This window comes from Otolemur garnettii, unplaced genomic scaffold (assembly GCF_000181295.1).
Source record: "Otolemur garnettii isolate 467f Iridium unplaced genomic scaffold, OtoGar3 scaffold00197, whole genome shotgun sequence".
In the NCBI taxonomy this organism is placed as follows: Eukaryota; Metazoa; Chordata; class Mammalia; order Primates; family Galagidae; genus Otolemur; species Otolemur garnettii.
In genome coordinates, this window is record NW_003852592.1 from 875,265 (window position 1) to 897,885 (window position 22,621).

General features: G+C 43.8%; 1 protein-coding gene across 3 annotated transcripts; it reads right to left on the minus strand.

Annotated features, from left to right (window-relative positions):
• Positions 1-4,335: 4,335 nt before the first annotated feature.
• On the minus strand, positions 4,336-21,648 carry GOLGA7 (golgin A7). Of its 3 annotated transcripts, none has more exons than XM_012812237.2 (6): positions 21,497-21,648; positions 21,148-21,280; positions 14,898-15,050; positions 9,569-9,670; positions 8,497-8,559; positions 4,336-5,725 (listed from the first exon to the last, which is right to left on the minus strand). In XM_012812237.2, exons 2-5 carry the CDS (start codon positions 21,256-21,258, stop codon positions 8,512-8,514), a joined length of 414 nt encoding a protein of 137 aa, XP_012667691.1. In that variant the 5' UTR covers positions 21,259-21,280; positions 21,497-21,648; the 3' UTR covers positions 4,336-5,725; positions 8,497-8,511. The 3 variants fall into 3 exon arrangements, with proteins under 3 accessions (XP_012667691.1, XP_012667692.1, XP_023363439.1); XM_012812238.2 differs by lacking the exon at positions 21,497-21,648 and adding an exon at positions 21,411-21,481; XM_023507671.1 differs by lacking the exon at positions 4,336-5,725 and having other exon boundaries at positions 8,505-8,564.
• Positions 21,649-22,621: the final 973 nt, after the last annotated feature.

Sequence of the window (22,621 nt, forward strand, 5' to 3'; positions counted from 1 at the left end):
TCTGGCACCTACCCGACCCTCCGGCCTTCCAGTTCCCGCGCTCACTCTCGGAAACTCTCCGTCCGGGCACAACGTCACCGCGCACAGTCACCATTAACCAATCACGGCCCAGGAGAAAGAGTCCGGCCCCTTCTGCGACTCCGCCCACCCGAGAGAGGCGGTGGCGGGAGGTTGGTCCAGGTTAGCCCCGCCTACCGCGGTGGGCGGCTGGGACGTGAGGTCCCGACTGCACTGCCCAAGGACCGCCGGCAGGGGGCGTTCGCCGCCGCGGCAGAGAAAGGGGCAAAGCCTGGTGCGGGCGGGCCGGGCGGAGAGCAGCCGGGTCCTGGTGTTAGCAATGCCTCCCGAGCAGCTGCACCTCTAGGTTACTCTGACATGCTGGGGAAGAGCAAAAAAAAAAAAAAAAAAAAAAAAATTACACGGTGTTTGCATACATTTTCCCTCTTCGTGTGATGTCAGTTTTTCTTCTCTCATTTGAAATCCTGATGCATTTCTCTCTGCTGTCCTCTGGTTTTTGTGCAAAGTGCCACTTCTGGCTTCCCCTAAAGTGTTTCTTCCCCATCAGTTTAAAGGTCTTTCTGAAGCTTCCTGGGCCGTATTGATCGATGATCAACAGGTTGATTACAATGCGCTATAAAGTTCCCAGAGAACACGCTGAGCGAAAGGGCGGGCACAAAGGACAGAAGCTGGGATAGTCACAGGAGGGTTCCCTGCAGGAAGGGACATCTGAGCGGTGTCTCGCAGAATGAGACTTCGTGCTTGATAAATATTAATAGACGGCTTTTCCAAGGTCCATTTCGACTTTGTTCTGGCGCTTTGCTGATCGGTGATTTCCAGCTATGGCAGACTATACTTCCAAACGTAGCACAGATAATTTTCTTTTTTTGAGACAGAGTCTCTCAAGCTGTCACCCTGGGTAGAGTGCTGTAGCGTCACAGCTCACAGCAATCTCTAGCTCTTGGGCTTAAGCGATTCTTTTGCCTCAGCCTCCCAAATAGCTGGGACTACAGTTACCCAGCACAACACTTGGCTATTTTTTGGTTGTAGTTGTCATTGTTGTTTGGCAGACCCGGCAGGGTTCAAATCTGCCACCCCTGGTGCTAAGCCTTGGGCGCTAAGCCACACTTTTTAACACAAGGAAGCTGTAGTCCAGCTTGCTTACTTAATAGAGGTAGGACCTTAAACAAGTCACTTCTGGGGCCTTCAGTTTCACCACATATGAAGTAAGAATGTGAGTGTGTTTGAAGGCAGAGTGTTCCTCTGTGGGAAAGCGGAGGACCCTTTCCATTTCTAAGATTGTCGATTCCAACGAGCATTCATCAGACAAAAACACTTTAGAGGAAAACAGGTTTGCGGAGAAATAGTTCTACTATGTAAATAAGGAGTATTACAGGAAACATCTAGAAAGTATAGAGATGCCGGGAGCAACAGAGCAGACCCGTGGAACTGTCTGTTGGGCAGCACTGGCCAGTTCAGGGAGGTGGGAGGAAAGACCCATCTTCAACTACTATATGTAGAATGAGGAGAAAAACCAGGAGCACCTGGTTGATGTGCACCAGCCATCAAGTTTTTTTTTTAAATAATGATGTAGCCATATAAATGGAATGCAATTCATTAAAATGATCACACAAAAAGAAAGATTACATAGATGATGATAGCAGGAAGGTGAAGCTGGGTGGTGGTGAATGGAACCGCAGGACACTTTGTGGGCAAGCTCTGGGGATGAAAAGAGCAAGATGAACTGTTTGCAGGAATGCAGACAAGTGAAGCATGAAGCAGCAAAGGCCACAAAAAAGGAGAAAGCTGCGGCCCAACGTTGAGGAGGAGGATGGAGAAAATAAGGTCCCGTGCAACTGGAGAAAGTGACCACTCAGAGCACTTTCCCAGAATTCTCCATGAAGACGGTGATGGGGATTATACACACAGCAGATAGGAACAGCCAGAGGCACATTAGGAAGAATGAACCTAATTTTTTAAATGCCAAGGCTAAGAGACGTGTATTTATACAGAACTGTGAGCTTTCTGGAGAAAGATGCTTTCACCACACAATGTGACACCGTCACTAGTTGCCCTCTCGCTGCCCTGGCTGTTTCTCACCATTTCCTTCCTTTGATTTTTTATCACATCCTTGATCTCACTATGCTAAGAACCAAATTAAGGTTTGGGAGTTTATTAGTTTAGCAAAGTTTAACCCCAGTTTTTCTGAATGTATGAAGATTGGGACTGAGGATGAGTAAGAGAAAGGCAGCTTGCATTTTTAAGGAAGGCAGAAAAGTCCTTTTGGCCTTGTAAGGAAAGCTACTTGCTGGTGGATTTGCAAGTGCTATGACAATGGCTGTGATGGCTCAGATGCTGGAAAACTCAGGAGGCCAGGGCCAGGTGTGGGCCTCCCTTACAAATGTATAAGATATGGGCAGTTTATGATATTCCTAATTCTTTTTTTCTCCTCTGTCTCTAGGTCCTCTGAAACACTGTGAGGAGATAGAATCCTGCCCTTTGCTTGTTATAGAATATATAAGGATCATGAATTAAACAAAAATTAAACCTATCTTCTTAACACTCTGACCAAATGCATTTTGACGAAAATGATTTTCTGAATGATTTTCTGAATGGGTCAAGGAAAGAAAAAGGTGACCTTCCCTAAAGAAGTACTTGTGTCTTTATGTCACTGGAATTGCCGATGAACAGCTTGTGTATCTGGGGAGGTCCGTTTATAGTTTACATTGCTTACTGCAGAGGTTTCAATGCGATTCCTTTCCTTTCCCTGGGAATTCTTGATCTAGAAGAGAAAGGTCACAGGAATCCTCAGGAGTGGTCTCCAGTCGCAGTTGGCATCTCCTCCCAGTTTTAGAAGGGAACTTTTCAAAGGGAGCACAGGAGTCACTAGCAACTCAAACAACCACTTTACTAAGGCAGGCGCACCAAGGTAACTCTGCTCTGACGCTAACCTGGTGATCGACTCAGCTCTCATTCACCCTCCTTACAATCACATGAGCGCCAGCAGCACTCACTGGGTATGAGGAGGCTGGAGTCTGGGAGATGCAAGGATGAGACAGCACCTCTGGTCTCATGAAACCTGCCATCTCCTTTGTTCCAGAGAGAGGTGGCGGGGAGCAGACTGCTATGAGGGAAGGGAGGCAAGTATGTGAACCAAATACAGCACCAACACTCCGACCTTCTTTGACAGTAAAATACAACAAACAAAAAACACAGCATGTTACACCTCAGAACCTGACCAGCTTATTTTAGGAGCCGGGGTCCTGTGGAAACGGAAGGGTCATCACTACCTCTTTTTTGACCACTGGTTACGTAAGTATCGTTCACTACTAGTTTCACTGAATACGAAAAGGACATCGAAAATTTTATATAGGAAAATAAACTCCCAAAAGAAAAAGTCAGAATATAGACTGTTTTTATAAATTGGCATTTTCTCCAAATCTATCTCATTTAAAACAAGTGAGTCATCGGATGATCCAGGATAGTAATAACAAGACACCTTTTCTCCTAACAAAACATTTCAACCTTTTAAACGAATACTATTTTTAACTATTAGAGACTATTTCTTAGATTTTCACCTATGCTACTGTATTTGCTTATTTTTGAAACAGTCTTCACTATGTCACCCTGGGTAGAGTGCTGCGGTGTCACAAACACCCTCAAAACTCCTGGGCTCAAGCAATCTTCCATGTCTCCATTTCCCTAGTAGCTGGGAGTACAGGCGCCCACCACAATGCCCAGCTCATCTTTCTTTCTTTTTTTTTTTTTTTTGAGACAGAGCCTCAAGCTGTCCCCCTGGGTAGAGTGTCGTGGCATTACAGCTCACAGCAACCTCCAACTCCTGGGCTCAAGCGAGTCTTCTGCCTCGGCCTCCCAAGTAGCTGGGACCACAGGCGCCCGCCACAACGCCCGGCTATTTTTTGGTTGCAGCCGTCATTGTTGTTTGGCGGGTCCGGGCTGGGGATTCGAACCCGCCACCTTAGGTGTACGTGGCTGGCGCCTTAGCCGGTTGAGCTATAGGTGCCGAGCCATCTTTCTTATTTTTAGTAGAGACAGGCTCTTGCTGTTGCTCAGGCTGATCTCAAACTCCTGAGCTCAAGCAATTGGCCTCCCAGAGATAGGATTATAGGCGTGAGCCACTGTGCCCAGCCTTTTATGTGCTCTTTAAGATAAAGCAGGTAAGACATTGAGAGGCATGACATACTAGATAAATTTAAGATGTCTGTTTCAAACCCTAAGCTAGGCTGCCCTATACTACCTTATAATTCTAGTAATATTGTCCATCTGCCAAATTGAATGCCACTTTACCAAATCACACCAAATATGACACATAGACAGTTTGTTTAAGAAAAGTTTTACTAATGTGTTAATATCTCAGCAAAGTTATTGCAACGGGTTTAAAAGGCAGACGGACTTGACTATTACAGGGTGTAAAATAACAAAAGAAATTTCTACACAAAATATTACACAAACCTATGGGATTTGTTAAGTAACTAACAGACCCAGAAAAGAAATTAAATCTGAAAGAGTAAATCCAATATTAGCACCTACAAAATCTGAACGCAAAACTTGGAACCGTTTCACCTTCCTAACATATTTTTTAGCTTTCTCCGGAACACAAGGCTCTCACGCCCCCCAGAATAAAAGGCATAAGAAGCCCTGATCCTAAGAACAGCCAAAAGAAGAGCTACAAATACTGACTCAGACTTGAGGGTTTTACTTAGAAATAACTTAACTTACTGAATTTGACCCAATCACAAGATTTCTGTGCACTGAACATTGTATATGAGAAAATTCTGAGTTATGAGGTTTGCCAGAAGGGATAGTTAAAAATTAGTAATATACAGTATTATTCCTATCAAATTTTTTCATAAGTTATATTCATAACAAAACTATAATTAAGATATTTGTTCCACGTGCTTGTGACGTGTTCGGGGACACAGCAGGGATGTTCGTGTGTCTGAGGGTCTGGCGTCCGTGCCGTTGTGCTTACTTATGTTTGTGATGAGTGAGCAGCACACACCACGTCTTCCCAACCTTCAAGGGAATGCAGTGACATAAAATTTTCCAAAGAAAATAATTGGAAAGTGTATTAAATACTGCTTTAATTAGGAATGGTCGCTATAACAAGACAAATAACATTATACATTATTTTCTCAATGAGCTTCAGTTTGAGATACTGAATAGCAGAAATAGATCTGAAGATCTGAATCATGGCAAAACTGGTAGTTCTTTGAAATCCGGGAGCTGCAATGGCAAAACCACAGATAGAGCCAAGCCCTGGAGGAAGCATGTTACTAATGTGGGGGATCAGACTGAACACTGGCTAAGCTACGATGTGATGAAGCCCACAGCCAGCTGAGAGGCTGGCCCAGAGAACGAAGAGAACCAATGGTACATCAGGTGCAGATAAGAAACAAACTCTGTATTGGGCAGGGCTGACCAACTGCACATTCTGTTAAATGGCTTTGAATAAAAAGTGAAATGCTTCATTGTGTTTTCTCAGAAACTGGTCAGAAGGTTACAGAGTCCTACACAATTTGGAGACACAGAGTGGACGCTGAGTGACTAGAGGTCACTCCAGGTGCGGGATTTAGAAAGTTAGTCCTTGGAGTAAATGGCACCGTGGCTCTGGCAGCAGATACAAAGGAATGATGCTCTGGAGAGGAGGTAGGGACACTCTGCAATCAGCCAGTGGGTGGAGGAGGGTCCCAGCTGGAGGCGGGATCTACAATTAGAGGCAAAAAGTAAAGGCTTTAGAAAAGAATGCCAGAAGTAACTTCTAAAACCGTCTCTCTGACATCAATTGATATGAGTGGATGATATGTGGGCCGTGTTCTATTAACCCACGATTCTATCTGATAAAAATCTATATACTTGTCTGCGTGAGGAAAGAGCTCAGCAGTGACGAGTGTAAGTGCTTGGGAGAGGGACACGGCAGAGGGCCCCATGCTGGCCGCAGGTCCAGGCTGCCTAGGTTACTACACACTGGCTGTTTAACTGTGGACAAGTAATTGAAGTTCTCTGTGCCCCAGTGTCCTCATCTGAAAAACAGTGATAACAGTATATCCCTCTGAGGGTGGCTCTGATGAGTATAATTACACATTCAGAACAGTGGCAAACAGCTGTGTGTTGTGATAATCATATATTCCATTTTTTATGTAAAGATGACAGAAAACAACATGTCTAATAATAAAGATGTAAAAATAAAGATACATGCAAGATATTAAGAGTATTAAACCTAAAAAGGGCAAAATATTTTTGTTTAAAGTTCCTTTAAAAAATAAAAGCCCCCATGGTTTGTGTGTTCTTTTGCTAAATAACTAATTTAATTCCTACCTATTGCTCCTGCAGACACCACACAGACTTAAGAAAAATGGTAGAACAGAATGAATTATTCTTAGTGTTTCCCGCTTCTCTAAGAGCTCAGTCCACACTGGGTCCTGAACCTGAGGAAAATGCAGCTCTGAAAAGTACATTGTGTTGAACAAAAATATTTGCATTTGTGAAACTATCCAGAAGTTCTTAATGCAAATCTTCCCCGTTCCCAAATTTTGCAGCTGTCTGAATACTGACAGATTAACCTCTGGTGTGTGATTACTCCGAGCCCCACACCACCACAGAGAAACACAGTGTTGCACAATAATAGCTGTGCAATGAGTCATGGCAACGGGGTGGTGCCAAGTCAACGCAGCTGCAATTGATAAAACCAACTTAGTCCAAAGGCATGTAACAAAACCACACATCAAGTTCCTGGTTGCTCACTTGAAAAATATCAGTTTGGAAACCATACATGAGAAAGTGTACAAACAAGTACCACTGAGTGTTCCAAAACAAAGCCTTTTAAAGAAATTAAAACATATGGCAGAGGACGTCATTATTTACATCTTCGGGTTTCAAGAATTCAGGTGACATATTCGTGCTAAAGAAGGCAGCTCAGGAGTGCGGACAGCTTGTAGGATTGAGTAAGGTTCAGGAACAGAAAGAATGTATTCTTTTAAAAAATACTGAAAAAGAGAAAAGGGGCATAAACATCTGGAATCATCTGAGGAACTCTTTCCTTTTTCCATGTTCCTGCTGCTGTAATTACTAAGAGGAAATATGGTGTAAAAAACAGGGGTTTTGTGGTCAATCAGACTTGAGTCCATATCCTAACACTTGCTGACTGCCTGACCTTGAGGACATATTTATTCTGCCTGGACCTTGGTTTGCTCACCTGTAAAACAGGGAAAATACTTATTTGCCCTAGAAAGATGTCTGCTTGAGTCCGTTCCATGTCTGTGCTATCTGTTAATTAGAGGCAGACGCCAGCAAGCAAGTTGGCGGCTGAGTGCAGCGCAGAACGTCACTGAGATGGGCCAGACAGCAGCGAGCCGTCCTCTGTCACTTGGAGGACTGTGCTAATGGACTTACGGTTTATCATGATGCTGCTCATAGATTCTTGTGAGTACTAATTAGTTTCATACTTATTAAAGGACATTCTTTAGATATATAAGAACATAACATTTTTATTTTTTTTTATTATTTTTTTTTTATTTTTATTTTTTGAGACGGAGCCTCAAGCTATTCCCCTGGGTAGAGTGCCATGGCATCATGCTCACAGCAACCTCAAACTCCTGGGCTCAAGCGAGTCTCCTGCCTCAGCCTCCCAAGTAGCTGGGACCACAGGCTCCCGCCACAGCGCCCAGCCATTTCTTGGTTGCAGCCATCATTGTTGTTTGGCAGGCCCGGGCTAGGGATTCGAACCTGCCACCTTAGGTGTACGTGGCTGGCGCCCTAGCCGCTTGAGCCATAGGCACCAAGCCAGAACATAATATTTTTAAACAAAGGAATAAAATTTATGGTTGTAAATTCCTGCAGGTTACCAGGAAACAGAAAGAAACACCTGAGTGAAAGAAGTGTGCACGTCCCCAGAAAACGGGAACTAACTTCCACACACACGGAGGTAAGTTTTTGTCTGTAGGGCTCTGAAGCCACTTAAACATAATAAATGAAATATTCAAAATCTCCCTACTCCTCTCTGAAATGTTCCTTTGCTTATTAAAGCCATTTGTCATATAAGGTACATCTCTGAAATGATTCTTATATGCACAACTCAGCTATTTAAAAACTTAGAATAGTTTCAAAATATTAAAGCAAGGTAAATACCACCGCTCTCTGCCCCCATCAAAAAAAACAAACAACAAAAACACTCTGAAAACAAAATGGGGGGGTGATCAGGATTAAATTCTCTATCACCAAGTAGAACTTGGGTTAAATATACATTTTCAATATCAAGCTAATATGGTGATTAGCTTACACTAATACAGTGAATATACCACTAATTAACTGCATGATTTAATGATTTATTTATCACACAGAAGACAATTCACACGTCCTCTAAATCAGTGGTTCTCAACCTTCCTAATGCCGTGGCCCTTTAATACAGTTCCTGTGGGTTGTGACCTGCTGCTCTCAATCTACAAAAACTGCACATAAACTATGTAATTTCATATTTACCTTTAATTCCATGGTTTATCTTCCACTGCTCATGCCTCTGTCTTCATAAATGGTGATTTCGATCTGAACAGCATGGCTGTTAAGGAAGCACAGCGCGGACGGGGGCTGGACGGGAGGCGCCATCTGCAGACCTCGTGGTCAGACTGTGTTGCTTATTCTTAAATTATTAAAGCTCTTTCCTATTTAAGTTAAACATGATGCTTTCTCCTTGGTGAAAATTTTAAGAAATATAATCACTTCTAGTATTCCACATGTAGTTCTTCCCCAAATGGATAATTTAGTTTTGGGGGAAAAAAATCTGAAAAAGATGCTTTATTTATAGAACTAGGGGGTTCTTAACTGAGAATCAATGCAAGCAATGCAAGTAATGAATTGAGAGATTCAAAGATGCCCTGAAATAATATGAAAACTTTTTCTTAGGAGAAAGTTCATGACCACTGTAAGTTCAAGAACCATTGCTATAGGGTATAATAAAACTGCTGAAATTATTATCAGCAGGAAGGCCCAGGATTATGTGACCTAGGTTTTTTTTTTTTTTAATTTATTTACCCATTGCTCCACAGTTATCAAGCTGAATTAGTTTATTCCAATTTTGTCTACCAAATTCACTCAGTGATTTTCAAAGCTTGCTGCTTCCAAAATATATGCATAGTGTGTCAAAGGTAATGAAATTGTACATCCGGTAGCTGTAACTGATTTCAGCCCATTGAATGGACCCAAGGAACTACACTTCCCTTGGAGGACAAGCCTCACCCACATTAGGAGTTTATACATTTCCAAGGGGCTTAGGTGCAGAGTTTCTGCAGCTGAGATGCATTACCCTCACCACTTTGTTGTTATTACAAGATCTCTCACCACTGAGCAAGAGGCAAGCAGAACGGTACACAGGGAACTGCTCAAAGCCAAGCCGGGAGAGCCAGGAGCTTCCCGCAGGTGTGCGAGTCACGCGGTAACTTCCCAAGGCAAATTCACACACAAGATAGGTGTTAACTTCTCCCCAGTCAATGCCAAATAATAACAAATTTTTCCTTTTATAAAAATTTAGGCCTGATGATCTGGACTAAAAAGATACGACTCGAAGTCCTCTCTCGATAGGGTCTGTCAGGAGGAGGCCTTGGGGAGCGTAGATCTTCTCATTCTGCTCTTGAATGTATTTGGAGACTTTCTTCAGAACCTGACAGAAAGAAACGCCACAGCTTTTTACAAACTTTATCAGTTTTCCCTCCTTTAAGCGTCAGCTAGATCCAAAATATTCAGGCAGTGGAATCATTTTCAAGGCAAGTCCTATGTGTCTGAATGTGGTGGAACACGGTTCTGCTGGCTCTGCTCATGTCTGCAGCAGACGGCACAGCGCGGCCTGATGGGCTCTGCTCTCAGAAGTGTCTTCACCAGCGCAGACACAAATGCTCACAGGCCCTGAGCACCAGCCACCCCATGGAGAAATACACAGCAGCTAGTCATGCCTCTCTTCCCTGTCATGGAGAGTTCACGTGACATCTAATACCAAGGAAGTTCATGGCCTTCTCTTCTACCAAACTTAAAAGAAATCTCTTCTCTCTTTTGTACATTTTAATCAGTTTTATAATTATACAAGGTTGGCCTGTAACAAGACAGTCCAGTCATTTTAAAACCCGACAGTTTGCTCCCTTTGTGAAGCGTGTGGGCATTAGCAGACACGGGTTTCTGATGACCACACAGGTCTCGGATTAGTCCCATCACTGCACGGAGTGCTGTTCTGAGGTCTGCTTGTTTCTTAGACAGGAATCTCAATTTATAAGTTTAGTATTAAGCTTGTAAAAGTCAAAGCAAATGGAGACAAAAACCAGATAGTATACAAAGGAACTTCTGGAAATTGCCAAATCTCCGGCTTTAATAAGGGCAATTCTGAGACAGATAAGCTGGAAGAAAATAAATCTTAATAGCTATAACCAAAATCAAAGAGCTATAGGCTTCATTTCAGGCTCCAAGTCATCATAACCCCTTTCTGCCTCTAATGTTCAAAGGAGCTTTGATCCAGCTCTTTTAATTACCATATATTTCCTTAAATTCACACTGATAGTCACAAATATGATCCCAGCCTAAAGGGGAGAAAAGATATGAAAATAAAGTTGGAAATTAAACAATGATTTAGGATGGGTGTATGATAAAGCCAGACTACCAAACTGGGATGTCAAAATGTGGGTGCTTTGGTATAAACTGATTTAGAATGTAAAACTCTATATGCTTTGTATGAAGAATTTCCTTATTGAAGGAGAATAATATAGTTTATTCAGTTTACATCTTTAGGGCTAATATAATCTCATTTTTATACTTTTAAAAAAAGAGCGTGACATTACTTAAAGGGAGCTATCTGCATGGTTCTTTATGTAGTAAATTGAGAATACTATTTCTAAAGAAAAGATTTGTTTCTTCACTTAATTACCTGAATCAATGCATGTATCATTCTCCTTTTCAGCTCTCAAAGAATTTGAGCTGTGCTCGGTCTTTATTGGAAAAAAAAAAAGGAAACCGCAGGCACTGTCCTTAAGTCAGAGTCTGTCAATCACCCTACGGCAATGAACAGAAGGAAGGACCCCGCAGGTGCCCAACCGCGGACTCTCAGCCTTCTTTCCAATTTCCTTCTTGGCTCACCTACCAGAATGGGAAACTGGAGACTCAGCCTCCTTCATCCCTGTCCAGAATACTACAGGAGGCTCTCAGAAAAGTGCCTGCATGGCTGGTTTCAAAGAAAGAATCCCTTCAGAGCAGCCTTCTTCCTTTTTCTGAGTACATACAGATTACGAGCAAAGAAAGGGCCTCCCTGTATCTGGTTCAAGCTCACTTTTGTTTTGCAAGGTTTTTATTCAGACTTTAGTAACATTCATGTGTGGCTGGGTATCATTTCAGAAAGAAAACAATTAGTTTTTTTTTATTTGTAAAAGCTCCAAATCCTCTTATGCTAGTTTGGTGAAGCCAACACTGTCCTCAGCAAGATGCTCTGACAGTCTGGTCTGTCCGGTGACAGAGAAGCATCAACACAAATGAACACACACTGCAGCCCAGACAGGGCAAAGCGCCCCCACCCCGAACATCTCATGTGGACATTTTACTCATACAAACCATAATATCTGCCAAATTCATCAGTTATTCTCAAGCCTTCAGCAAAACCTTAATTTGTATAATATAGTACTGACAAAGTAAAACACAATCAAACCTCAGGAGAAACTACTGTTCTAAGAAAAGTAAACTGGGGATCTTCAAAGAAAACAGCCTGCGCCAGGCTACTGGGAACACACCCCAGCTCCCTCCCGTGTGTGTTTCAGAGATCACGGCTCACAGGTAGAGGGCTGCTTTCTAGTTGACGGGCAAGGCAGAGTGATCCCCAGAGCAGAGGCTTCCACAAGTCCATTTGTTCCCTGATTATAATGGGTAGCAACAACAGAGAAATAACACTGAAGTCTTTATCTTCATTTTAAATCAATAATAGCACATTATAGAGAAAAAGGCACGATTGTTTTAGTGAGTTTTAAAAGGCCTATTTACAATTTCAAAAAATGTAACCAGTGGCAAAGTATAAGCCCCATTATATGTGGCTCACTGTCTCTAGATGAGGGATTTGAGTGTTTAAAATAACAGAGACTAACTGACTCAACCCCGTCCTTTCATGAGCAGAAAATAATAGCACAGAAACTCCTAAGGAACAAACCAGGGAAGGGAGAGGGCAGTCATTCTTACATTTTTATTGTTTTATCAAAAATGCAAATACACAGTTTAAAAGTTTTCTCTGAAAAGTGTGGTAAGTTAGGTCTTAATTATGACCATTCCAGTTATTAATCTTCCATGATCTAGTTGTCCATATTTTCTTTAAAAAAAATCACCCATTTATAAAATGTGGCCACGCCTCAAGTCTTGGTTTCTTGATTAACTTTATTTGGCTTTTACTTGCTTTATAGTATTTGCTTTATAAAAAGAAAGAGGAAGTCTCTCTGAACCTATTCTGGTTGGGGGGGCTGCCCATAAAAGTAAAAAAAAAAAACAAACCCAACAGACCTATAAGGTGTTTATATTATCTACAAATGCAACTTAAAACATATGCAGATAACTTCACTTAAACCTACCTCAAGAAAACACTGTTTATTCCATATGTGAGGCAATTCATTAATATTAAGATCCATTTCCCAGTTGAGAGAATTCAGAGAGATTAATTTATCATAATTAGCATATGACTTGGCCGGCACCCAATTACCAACTTCTTTTTACAGCGGATACCTGTTCTATCTATTTCAGCAAATATACATGAATAAATAAAAATTAATTAAACTTTTATCCACAAATTTAAAAGGTATAGTGAAGACTCTTAACACTCTACTAAGTACTAATGAGATTCTCTGGAGGATGTATTTCTACCCTAAATTGTTACCATTACACATCTTGAAACGACCATTCTGGATGACGAGTTTCTATCTACACAAATTCAGCCTTACCCAGTCAGCTCCTAACAGCAAAGAATCCCTCCTTTCTCTGCACCGCTCCATTCTGAGTCCAACCTACATCGTCTCTGCTTGGACTTCAGTGGAGCCTCCTAACTGGTTATGCCTGTTCCCATAGAGCAAGATCTCTTTAAAACAAAACTCTGATCCTATACGCTCCTGTTTGAAACCTTGAGTAGCTTTCCACTGCACTAAAATTCTAAACTTCCCGCTACGGAGTGCAGACTCCTCATATGATACGGCTCCTGCCCACCCTGCCACTGTCCAAACCCACCTCTAGCCATGCAGGACCCCTCTCTCCTGGCCGACGGCTTTCCTCCCTTCCCAGGCCCAGTGAGCCCTCTGGGCCTTTGTGCACGTTCATCTAGCAGCCTCGGTGCCCTGGCTTTTCACCCTTCGAGTAGCAGCTGAACCGTGAGCACTGCAGAGAACTCTTCTGGCCACACAAGCTACATTAGTCCTGCCTATTTTCTACCAGGGGCCAGCTTGTTCCTTCCAGGCACTTTCCACAACCTGTAACTTTGCTGGCTTTACTGTCTCCTTATTATTACCAGTTGTTACACATTCAAACTCCACAAGGTCAGCAGCCAAGTCTGCTTTCCAGGTATGTCCCAGCACACTGCTTAGCACAGAGTAGGCTTTCCATAAACATTTACTGAATAAAGGAATCTGCTGATCCTTCCCTCACCACACGGAAGATACTGACACAAGCTGAAGGCTAACACTGATTCCCGATAACTTCTCATTCTGAAAGTCAGACAGTAATGGAAGCTGCTTCTCTGTGTGACGGAGAAGGATAAAGCTACTGTTGTTAAAGATACCCTTTTACACGAGATGGAATTGTAACAGCAAGAGAGAGCACACATCAGGAAGCCAATCAAGAACACAGCACACTTTCAGCCAACAGATCAAAATATTTTAGCAGCATCTATGCCGCTCCGCACTACATGGGGTGCAAGACATTTTAATCAGGTGGAGTGTAACATATTCTCACAGCATTTTATTTTCTAAACTTTGTCAGAATTTAGTGACGTGGTAGAGGTTTCCTGTGATTAACTGAAGTCCTTCATTTGACACACATTCAGTGAGTGCCTAACAGGCCCAAGGCACGGCATCAGGCATGGAGAGGGGTAAGGAAATGGTCAAGGCATTGTCCACAAGAAAAATACACACTCGAAGGGCAAGAACACGAACTTCTTTGTCCCAAAGTAGGGTGACAAGTGCCAGAGAACAGATGCCAACGAAATAGAGCAGGGACACAAAGAAGGGGAAAGCCAGGGAGGGTCTCTGACTCAGCCGGGATGGGAGGGGAGTGAAGCCGAGTCTTATTAAGACAGGAGGAGACGGTCTGGAAAAGTTCAAGGAGGGGAGAAAGGAGATTAGTCAGACTATTTTAATAGGAGAGGATGGTAAGGGCACAGCCTAGGATGGGGCAGAGATCACGCCAAGGTAATGAATGGGAAACAGAAGGAACTTAGTCTCGGGGAACCCTTCAGTTTTCCCTCTTCACCCCCCACTCCTCAGGATGGACAGTCCTGGAGAGGCTGTTCAACAAAACAGGAAGGCGGGAGGTGGGAGGCTTGACTTCTGGACAGCTTAAGTTAAAAAGCCAGCAGCTCTGGGTTTAGCAGGGTGTGGAAAGAGACAATAGGAACTTGGGGGGAGGACGCACTGCAGAGCCTCAGAAAACCAGGTAAAAGGAGAACATGCAGACTTCCCACATTCTTCTCTGAACACTGACACATCAATTACAAGGGGACACCCAATCTTGACCTGTCTATGAAAGACTCCTATGTGCTCTGGACAGTGGAGCAACAACAAAATTGGAATTATTATTAATATAGTTGCCCTGAAAATTTTTATGGTTATTGTCACCACATAAACATCTCTTTATGATTTTAAGAGATTTCATGAAAACAAATACAGCCTTACCTTCTCATAATGCGTTTCCATGCATAAGAAGATGGTATATGCTGTTAAACAAGCCAGACAGCCTTCGAGATAGGATTGGCCCCCAAGCTTCTCAGCTTCTGCATAAAGGTTATTCAGAGTTCGAACTGTTTCTTCAAACTGCTGCCTATCAATCTGTAGGAAAGGAAAATTTAAAAACAAATTTTGGGAAAAGAAGTCAGCGACTTATTACTAATGCTTGCTATCACCAACTTACCTTGATGTTTTGTTAACATTCTTATCTAAAAGTCGTCAGACCATGTCTTAGGTGATTAAATCTGGACCTACGTTACTGAAACTGCTCAGGGTTTCTTTAACTTTATCCCTCCTGTGACTGGGTATCTTTAAGGCCCAGTACACTAATTCATTATTCTTTTTACTTAATCACACACTTTTCCTCTTTCTGGTCACTCATGTTCACATGCACTGAGCACCTACTATCCGATTCTGTGAAACCTTAGAGAGAGATGACTGAGGCAGCGTCCCAATGCCGCAGAGCTCACAGACGGGGAAGCAGAGCAGATCCACAAAGGTGCAGGTGCGGCAGGCTGCCAGGTACACACAGAGAGCACAGAGCGGGGCCCAGAAGGAAGGAGCATTTCCCTTTACCTGGGGAGAGGAGGTAACCTTGAACTGAGCACCTCAACACTGGGATTTACTAGGCATAAAGGAAAGGAAGGACCTTTTCAGCAAAAGGATCAAAAATGGACAAGTTCTGTACCCTGTTTACTCAATCTCTGTTTTAAGTAACTATTTGGTTACTAAAAGCTCAAGATGAACAAGGTAAAAATCTCCAACTAACACACAGTTCTCTGCAGCAAGTCATTCCTATTAACCTCTTTCTACTCAGTGACACCATTATCTTACACTCACACTAATAATACCACTGGCTGGGCATCCCTAATCTGAAAATCCAAAATCAGAAATGCTCCAAAAATCCAAAACATTTTGAGTGCTGACGCAACATAAGTGGAAGATTTAAAACCTGACGTCATGTGATCAGTCACAGTCAAAACACAGGTGCATGACACGCAGTGCGTTCAGGGTCCCCTGGGGAAAGGCCTCCCAACCCCTTCAGCCACCACATGTTTCATGTACACCCAGATTCTGCCACACAAGCAGCCTACAAAGGGTGACAAAACAGTTCAACGTACGGAAATGTTTGTTCCACGCACACCCAGATTCTGCCATGCAAGCATGCCTACAAAGGGTGACAAAACAGTTCAATGTACGGAAATGTTTGTTCCACGCACAAAATTATTTTTTTTAGAAACAGTCTTGGCTGGATGTGGTGGCTCACACTTGCAATCCTAGCTGTCTGGGAGGCTGATGCAGAATCCTTTGTGCTCAGGAGTTTGAGATCTCCTGACCAAGAATGAGAGAGATCTGTCTCTACTATAAATAGAAACACTAGACAGGTGTTGTGGTGGACGCCTGTAGTCTCAGCTACTCAGGAGGCAGAGGCAGGAGGATCACTTAAACTCAGGAGTTTGAGGTTGCTGTGAGCTAGGCTGATACATGGCAGTCTAGCCCAGGCAAAAGATTATACCTCAAAAAAAAAAAAAAAAGGACAGCACCTGTGGCTCAAGGAGTAGGGTGCCGGCCTCATATATCAGAGGTGGCGGGTTCAAACCCAGCCTGGGCCAAAAACTGGAAAAAAAAGAAAAAAGAAAAAAAACCCCAGAGTCTTGTTCTGTCTCTTAGCCTAGGCTAAAGTTCTGGCCTCACATAAGTAGCTGAGACTAGAGGTGAACACAACACCCAGCTAATTTTTAAATTATTTGCAGAGACAGGGTCTATGTCACCCAAGCTGGTTTCAAACCCCTGGGCTCAAGCAATCCTCTCAGTATGGCCTCTCAAAGTGCTGGGATTACAGCCATGAGCTACCACAGGCATCCCCTGTACAAAGTCATTAAATGGAGCCTATAAAAGCTGCCTTCAGGTTATGTGCGTAAGGTCCATATGACACACAACAAATAGTGTGTTTAAATCTGGCGCCCACTCCCAGGTATCTCATTATGTACTTAGTATATGCAAATACCCCAAAATCTGAAAAACATTTGAAATCTGAAAACCTTCTGGTCTTGTGCATTGGGGGTAAGACTCAATCTGCACTGCTGTCCTTTCTTCACTCTAATCATCTGCTCTTACTTTCCTCTTCCAATACGGCTTTACTTTCTTCTTTGTGTATTTCAAACCTCACTGCTCCGTCCTAGACTGGCAAGGCCCGTCGGGACAGTCTTTCATCTGGTGCTGCCACTCTCCACTGCCCGCACGCCAGGCTTCCCTCACACAGGCTGCCCCTACTACTAAACCACTTACTGAGGAATTTTCTCTTTCCTGAAGTTTCTTAATATAGAAACACTCAGAAAAAAAATCAGAGAAACTCAACATATGACAAAACATTCCAAGAACATAGCTTTTTAAAGTATAAAACAATTTACAATCACCCTTAAGCTGCTAAAATCCCTTAGGTTAGAGGCAGCTGTAATCACTGTTTTGTCCTTTGTGTGGAAAACTGTGAGCAGTCAGTAAGCCAGTGGCATGAAAAAGTCCAAAGCAACTTTTAAAGTGATGGCATCTCTACTCCTTTTCCAAAAGGGGCTACTTTAAATTTCCCAGACTATTAGAGTCTGGGTCTAGAAGCAGGTGGGTGGAGGCGGTGCTAAGAGCAGGGTGGCGTCCCTTCACCGACCTGGCCTTAAGGATGTAGTCCCAAGACTGGTCACCTGGGGAACCCGAGTCAGTTCTCACTCCCAGAAAACAGACAGGAGAAGAGCTCAGTGAGTGAATTTTCATTAATGGTAAACTGTTATATTCACCTCGTTATGCCCATGTTAATGTCTTCAGTTTGTCACTGATAAATCTACATAATTGATTTGCTTATAGTGTTATGATTTGATAAGTTCTCTGAATTATTTACATTTCTTTATATTTAAAACCATGAGATACAACCAGAAGTATCTTATTTCTTAGGAGTTATTCCAAGACTGCCATGCTTAGGATACTGGCAAATCGCTGGGCAGTTAAAAAAAAAAAATCCAAGGTAAAGGATTTGTCAAAAAAAAAGTTAGTAGGGCAGCGCCTGTGGCTCAGTGAGTAGGGCACTGGCCCCATATACTGAGGGTGGCGGGTTCAAACCGGTCCCGGCCAAACTGCAAGAAAAAAAATAGCCAGGTGTTGTGGTGGGTGCCTGTAGTCCCAGGTACTTGGGAGACTGATACAAGAGAATCGTCTAAGTCCAGGAATTGGAGGTTGCTGTGAGCTGTGATGCCACTGCACTCTACCAAGGGTGACAAAGTAAGACTCTGTCTCTAAAAAAAAGAAAATAGGATTAAAAGAGTTTTTTAAAGTGTATGTGAATTTTTTTAGAGATTATTTTTAAAAAAGGGAAATACAAGGTAAAAAGCGTGAGAAAAATGATAAATCACCTGCAAGGGCTCAAGAACCAGGCATTTTTATCTAACTACCTTCAGGCACAGAAACAGCTGCCAGTGCTCTCCCTCAGGTGCCCAGACACCGATGCAAGAGCTGTATCAAAATTTAGAGATACGTGAGTTGTATTTGTATTTAGAACCTCATACAAATCTGGACCCATAAACATTCAAAATCCGAATGGAAAAAGGAATTAGGTTCATTTCCCCAGAATTTCTGTTCCTTGTTGAACTACACTGTAGAAAGCATGGAGCTTAAGGTGACCGCGAACCAAGGGGAACAAGTCATTCATTTTTCTTCTACCCAGATCAAGGGTGACTATACTTGTATTTTGGCTAAAATGAGAATAAAGCTCCCTTAAAGAATACTCTGACAACAAAGCACTTTAAGCATCAAAGTGTAACATTCTAAAAAGCAGGAGAGAAAATAAACTTGTTAACAGAACCTGTCCTCGCTCCCAAATTAAAGGGAGTATTTTTTTAAATGCTTTAAAGTAATTCATAACATTTGTACAGTAGTTTCTTCCTCTATTAAGTTGCCAAGTGTGATGTCCTCACAAAGGAAAGTCAGCCCCAGTGGCACAGTAATCAGTAACGTTTCTAGAGTAAGTAGTAGAGAAACAAAGAAAGAAACCTTTTAATTTTCCATCAAACAAAGCAAGGAAATTTTAAACCTGTAATTTAATCCTCACACGGAAAAAAAAAAAAAAATCAAAGCTTTTCCAAGTAGTTTATAGTATATGCTAGTGTTTTATTTAACCAAAACATTTAAGAAGAAAAAGAAATTCAAAGGCACAACTGAATAGCACCATGTAACATTCCGTGTACTGCTCAGTACACAAGCAATTCTGGGCTAAATGAAACCAAAGAAGGAAAAGGACTCCAGAATTTAGAAACATCAGTTTCCTGTAACAATCAGTGGAGTATTGTGACTACATTGTGCTTCTGTATTTAGACTATAAAATTAAAGGCTCCACCACACACACAGTGAAAGCCTACTGTCTGACTCTGCATATGTATATTTAGCTCAAACATACGAGGTGGAAGCCTGGCTTTAAAACCTATAAACAAAAGAATCTTGTACCATCTAAGTAAGCGTGGTGAAAAAGGATAGTTTACATTCTGATTTTAAAGTACATAAATTGTGTAAGTTATGGTTTCCATAAAGGCTTAAGAATAAAACACTTGATAGATTATTTCACCTAAGTCTTAACATGTAAAACATGATAAATTGATGTTTAAATCAATTAAAACATGATGTTAAATTATTTAAACAACATTTGGGGCTTCAGCCCATTAGCAATTTGCTCAATTTCTATCTCTTTAAACTACTGTGTAAATGTCCATCTGTTGTCACACAGAGTTAATAACACTGCTAATGTACACATCAGCTTTTTAAGGCATGTCTGATCTTTAATTTGCAGAAACATATTTGAGCCACTAACCTTGGTTAAAAACCAGGCTAGGGCTTGTGTCTGTAGTTCAACGGCTAGGGTGTCAGCCACATACACCGGAGCCAGGGGGTTCGAACACAGCCTGGGCCTGCCAAACAACAATGACAACTACAACCAAAAAAAAAAAAAAAAGAAAAAGAAAAAAATAGCCAGGCATTGTGGCGAGCACCGATAGTCCCAGCTACTTGGAAGGCTGAGGGAAGAGAATCGCTTAAGTCCAAGAGTTTAAGGTTGCTGCGAGCTGTAATGCCATGGCACTCTATCCCCAGCAACACAGTGAGACTGTGTCTCAAAATAAATAAATAAATAAAAACCAAGCTGAAGGAAGTTATATTGATCATTGTTGATCTCCCCACCTTTGCAATCAGGTAGAGCCACCTGCCTTAATACAAACAACTGACTAAATGCTACACATTTCTCTCGTGCAGACTCATCTACAGCTACTGGTTCCATGACATATTTCTCAGGGCTCACACCCACAGAATGCCTACTCACCTCTCAGGCCCTCACCCTCTCCGTGGAGGAGGAAAGACCCACAAAACCTGTTCCAGCTAACCAGTAGCTGACCTCTGTACAGGAAACAGAATCTTAAGTAACTAGGGTCAAGACCTAAACAGTTTCTGATTTGGTGTACACACGGGGTACATAAAACGAAACACATACACTCTGCTGCACCTTTACAAAAAGATACTACATAATGTGGAGACACACACACACTTATATATTTTTTGCTAAGTTTGAATTCCTATTCTTCATTTCCGCAGGCAAAGGTCCCCAAAGGACCTACATCCTGATAACATTTCTGACATGCAGTACAAGAGGTTCCCAGTGAGAGTTTAGGGCCTTCTTCTGGGATATTTTCCCCTCCAGGTCTATCTAATGTTCTACATTTTTTAGGTTCCAAGCAGGTCTGTTTTTCACCGCCTGGCACAGCACTTAATAAACTCTTCCAGCCAAACAGTGCGAATGACAATGACCACACACGCCAGTCGCGAGACGACGATAATTTCTCTTGCTGGGAGAAGCAGAATATGGTTACAACCTGCTGAGTGAGGCGGCTGGGAACCGCAGGCATGAGCTCCTCATCACTGCTGTCAGTAACCCAGTGTGGGGAAACGGAGGCAGCAGGGGAAGATGACTGCTGGGTACCGATTCCCGACACTGGACAACACACAGGTCTGGAAGCTCATCACACCCTGGGCTGGACCTTACTCTTCCGGAATCTTCCAAACCCCGGGTCTCGTTCAGCGGCCCTCCTCCGACCCCTCGGGCGAAGCCTCGCCCTCCTCCCGTCCTGGGGGTCTCCCCCCGCTCCCGAGCAGGTGCAGGAGCCTCGCTGCGTACCCGGTTCTCCAGCTCCGCGGGGAACTTGGTCTGGAACTGGCAGCGTGTGCCACTGCTGTAGTCCCGCTGAATGAACACCTTCCCGCACACTGGCGCCTGCTGCGGCCTCATGGCGAGGACAGGACGGGCCGCGCTGCGGGGTCAGGGAACACCAACCACGGGTCAGATCCCCGGCCTGGACCCAGGACTCCGGCCCGCCAGCCCCTCCAACCCACCCGCCGTCCACAGCGGCCCAAAGCCTCCCCCGGCCCTCTCCCCTTCACCCATGCTGTCACGGCGGGCCTCCAGCCACCGCCCTTGCCCAGGCCCCAAGCCCCTCACAGCCCGGTTCGGCCCGGGAAACACGAACCCGCCTCCTCTGCCCTCCAGCTGCTGTCGCACCGCCTTCGCCGTCACTTACGTCCTGCCGCAAAGAGCCCCTTTTCCCTCCCCTCCGCCCTCCTCCTACCTCCGGTCTAGAACCCGCCCTCCCCGCCGGCCGTAAAGCGCCCCGCTGAGGCTGCGCGCTGCGGGGCGGAGGGGAGCGCCGTGGGTGGGGCCCGCTCTGGCCCCGCCCCCGGCCCGTACCGGCCCCGCCCCCCAGGAGCGAGGCTTCTCCCGGAAGAAGGAGGCGCTCGGACCCGGGCACGGGACGCTGGGCACCGCGGTCTGAGACTCGGAATTTGCCCGGCCGTCATTTCCTATTGACTGTGGCGAAGTAGTTAACGATCACTGAGTATCAGGGGTTATTTTTATTCCTGACTGGACGTCACAGCTTGCGTGTAAGTTACCCCACCCAACGCGAACACAAGCACAAGACCAAAAACAACCAAAAAACAAAAAAGGAACCCCCCCCCAAATACCCACACACAATAACAAAAAACAACCCCGGCTCCACCCCGCAAATGTCTTTAGAAATGGAAAGCAGGCTATTTCTGCTTTCTGTTGGGGATCCACGTAGCTCCTCGATAAACTCCACAGACTGGGCCCAGGAAGAGGGAGTCCAGGTCCAGCACCCCTCCTCCCACTCTCCATCTTTCTTGCCACCCGCCAAGCCCGACTTCCCTCTATGAGATGATCACACCCTGGGCTGGACCTCCCTCTTTCTCTTCCTCTTCTAAACACCGGGCCTGGTTCTGGGGCTGGTTGTCGGCCCAGACCACCTCCGCAGCAGGTGCGGGAGCCACGCTGCCTACGGGTTCTCCAGCTCCACCGGGAACTTGGTCTGGAACTGGAGTGTGGCCTGCTTGGGAGGCCGGAATGTCTTCTACCATCTATCAGATCTAACCCGGTGGTAAACCAACTGGCTTTACCCAACTCTGCCTCATTCTCTCCGTTTTTCTTACACAGCCCCCTCATTCTTAGTCCGCCTACTGTGTTTTATGATCTTTTGGTAATCTTCCCCCACCCCAAGATCCTACCAACACATCTTCACCCATCAGTCCCTGTCCTAGAGTGACACTTCATGTTTTCTTGGCCTAACCAAACGCAATTA

Excerpts from the sequence above, each read along its gene's own strand:
- GOLGA7 (XM_012812237.2), bottom strand. The coding sequence starts at position 21,258 with ATGAGGCCGCAGCAGGCGCCAGTGTGCGGGAAGGTGTTCATTCAGCGG. Across the intron at positions 15,051-21,147 it reads CCGCGGAGCTGGAGAACCGG|ATTGATAGGCAGCAGTTTGA; the intron begins GTACGCAGCGAG and ends CCTTTCCTACAG. Across the intron at positions 9,671-14,897 it reads TGGAAACGCATTATGAGAAG|GTTCTGAAGAAAGTCTCCAA; the intron begins GTAAGGCTGTAT and ends TCTTTCTGTCAG.